The sequence below is a fragment of the Octopus bimaculoides genome, chromosome 6 (assembly GCF_001194135.2).
Source record: "Octopus bimaculoides isolate UCB-OBI-ISO-001 chromosome 6, ASM119413v2, whole genome shotgun sequence".
Classification (NCBI taxonomy): Eukaryota; Metazoa; Mollusca; class Cephalopoda; order Octopoda; family Octopodidae; genus Octopus; species Octopus bimaculoides.
Window position 1 is genome coordinate 39,074,599 of NC_068986.1, and position 3,315 is coordinate 39,077,913.

Genomic DNA, 3,315 nt, shown 5'->3' on the forward strand with positions numbered 1-3,315 from the left:
GCAGTACGAGAGAGAAAAGAAAGAGTGAACTTTAGCTGATTGTTTTGGCTCCATAAATGGAACATGAACAAATTTTGGCTTTCTAATGAATCAGTCAGATAGTCCAATGAACGAAAACTCCAAATAGCAACATATTGAGTTACCAAGGATTCCAATGTATGATACAGTATATCTTCACAAACAAGTGCAGATGTCAACTGGATAGTCATGCATGCACAAAAAGCATGCAAAAGCACTAATCAGCTAATCTAATCCAGTTCAACTTCTTTATGCACTAAATTTCAAAACATTTTTCAAATATTATCTAAACAAAATAATGGCATTTTTTTGTTTTTTGCATTCTTGTCTCTCCTGATCAGTTTAGATTAAACTCTCAGAATGATTATGATCTGAAGAATATACTTTTAGGCATAAAATATTTGTAAATGAATGAGTTTTTGTTACAAATGGACTATAAACAGGTGTCTGGTAAAACATGAAAAAAAAAAAAAAAAAAAAAAAAAAAAAAAAAAAAAAAGCACGAGACAATAAGGTTTTGGCTCAGCTAGAATAAATCAGTAAATTACAACTAAATAAACATGTAATTAACAAAGATACTGCAATTGCAATTCAGTCTTGATAAAATTATCTATCAATAATTGGATTTTAAAAAATTGGGTTATCTTTTCAAGCAACAAATGTTACAATAAGCCATCTGATACAGATGGCACTTACCTCTGAAGATTGTCTTTCATTGGGAGCATTATGGACAAGTTAAACACGGCAGAGTGAACGTTACCATTTATAACTCAACTCATACAGCAACGGACTTAACAATTGTCAAGTTTACAATACTAGACGCTATCCAGCGAAGAGTTGGTTCACACTATATAGTATCCTAAGAATAAAATAGTACCTAGAATGTCATCCTGTTGTAATAAGCTAGCAATTACTATGTACTTTATAAATGAACTATTTTAAAATTCAAATATATGACTGTGAAATATCCAGAAGAGTGATTGAAAACTACCTATTTTAATTGAATGTTATTTATGTGTAGAGCAAGTGTTGATATAATGAATTTTGAAAATTCAAGGAAACAAACTTGAAAATCTGCTTCATGTAAGACATATAATACAACCTGCATAAATTCATTAAAAAGTGATTAATTTTAACATACTGAGACATGCTAGTATTATTGCTATTAAGATCTTTTTAAAAATCATTCAATACAAGTTTTTTTTATCAAGAACAGAAAGGAAAAAAAAAAAAGAAAAAGAAAAAAGCAATTGCAAATATCGAAAAATCTCAAAAGAAAAAGTAATGTTATTTTAGTGGTGATGATTGCAAATTTTTAAAATGTGTACACACATCCACTCATGTATATACACACACACACACCCATACACACATAAAAAAAAACAATGATGCTAATTACTAATGAGTAACAAAATTTACTAAAAAATGTTTTGTTCAGCCAATTAATGAATGAGAAACAAAAAAAGAGCAAACCAAAAAGCTAAAATAATTTAAATGAATAAATAATTTTTTTCTTTTCATGTTTTACCAATAATGATTTGAGTAAAATATATATGTATATATATAAAAAATGGACAAACACAATGGAATGATGTGGACACCGGACATTTCTGCTGTCACAGGAACCAGGGTTAAAACAGGCTTGAGTTGGAAAGCTAAGCCTTTGCCATGACTATAGTCTCCGTTGAAGAGGGGCCATTATTAGTTTGTTCCTTTTTGGTTGAGACAGAGTTGGTTTCATTGGAGTCATGGTTGCTGTTGTTGTTATTATTGGTGCTGTTGTTGTTGTTGTTATTATTGTTGTTGACACCACCAGCTTTTCTGTCTTTGTTGCTTATTGCACTATTTGAATTGACCTTCTCATCAGCATTAGCATATTTACCAGTTTTATCACTTTCAGAGTTGGATAAAAATTGAGACATATTTACTACAGAAGAGCCAGTCCTGGTATAATAGAAAATACAAAAATTAGAACAGAACAAAACAAAAATCAATACAAATACACACACACACATATATATTGGGTTGTCCGGAAAGTTTGTGCCGATTTATAATAGCTTACCTTTCGACTTATTTGCCATGAAACCACCTCAATTCTGGGAAGAGGGTGTTCATATTTGGTTGATTAAAAATGTAATGGCAAGTATTTGACCTTTTTCTTTCCTTTAAAAATCGGCACGAACTTTCTGGACAACCCAATATATAAAGTTTTAAGAATCTCATCATTTGGTTTGAGCTTCCCAGGTCTATCTCACAATTTCGCCACCCCAACTGGTTTTCATACAATTCTTTCATATTTGCTTAAACAATTATTTAGTATCCACTGCATGTAATATATCTATCTTCTAGCTATTTTCTCATGTTCCTTGAATTTTTTCAAATTTACTTAACACAGTTGCAAGATCTAAGTTTCAATGAATCTAAAATTACAAGTTTGTAACACACATTAGGTACAATAACAGAATTTTGATTCCAGAGTCACACAGTTTTAATTGATTGCCAACGCCATAACTGTTTAGCCTGTTTTTTTTTTCACCAGAGTGCACTACAAAATGCTGAAAGAAAGCCAACAAGGAACAGATTCATGTTAAAAAAAAAACAAACTATAAATCAACTTCAATGAATGAGGTTATCACAATTGAATATTATAAATTTTAAAATTGAAGTTACATCACTAAATTTAGGATAACCAAATTGAGTACTTACTCTCCTGAAATTTCAACAGTGCAGCCTCTTCCACGGACAATAGCAACTGCACCAGTTCCTCGAGCATTTCTTGGTTTACTTCCTGGCCTTGGACGAGCTCTCAATGGACGCCTGGTAGGAGGTCGGAAACCTCGACCCCTTGAAAAACGAGCCTCATTCTGATAGAAAGTGAAAAATAAAAAGTCAATACGCTGGCTTGTGTGAGATAGGATTCAAATACAACAATACATAATCTACTTAAGTTTGACAAAAGGCTGTCAAGTGACATAAGATTAAATTTTTGCGTATTTGCTCATTGGAATAATTTTTTTTAATTGTACAGTACAGACAGCACCAGCAAATCAAATAGTGTACAGTTACAATATGAAAAATTCAAAAAGACACTGTAAGATGGATAATTAATTTGAGGGACAAAGTCAACTCCAGAAGATGGACAATGTCAACTCCACAGTCCAAACACTGTGCTCACAGAGAATCTAGTACTGTTTTGTATTTTAGCATTATGGGCATAAAAGTTGTTCTTTGTCAGATGTTACAAATCAGCTTAACCCTTTTGTTATATTTCTGTTGAAAGACTGCTTCTGTTTCAGT

The 3,315-nt window shown here is 31.6% G+C and overlaps 1 protein-coding gene across 1 annotated transcript in view; it reads right to left on the minus strand.

Annotated features, from left to right (window-relative positions):
• Positions 1–6: 6 nt before the first annotated feature.
• LOC106881009 (constitutive coactivator of PPAR-gamma-like protein 1) overlaps positions 7–3,315 on the minus strand; it is a 41,608-nt gene continuing 38,299 nt past the window's right edge. Inside the window, exons 16-17 of the mRNA XM_014931196.2 lie at positions 2,725–2,882; positions 7–1,962 (exon numbers count right to left, since the gene is read on the minus strand). Of these exons, the coding sequence (XP_014786682.1) occupies positions 1,674–1,962; positions 2,725–2,882 (447 nt within the window). The 3' untranslated portion in view covers positions 7–1,673. The remainder of the gene's footprint in view (positions 1,963–2,724; positions 2,883–3,315) is intronic.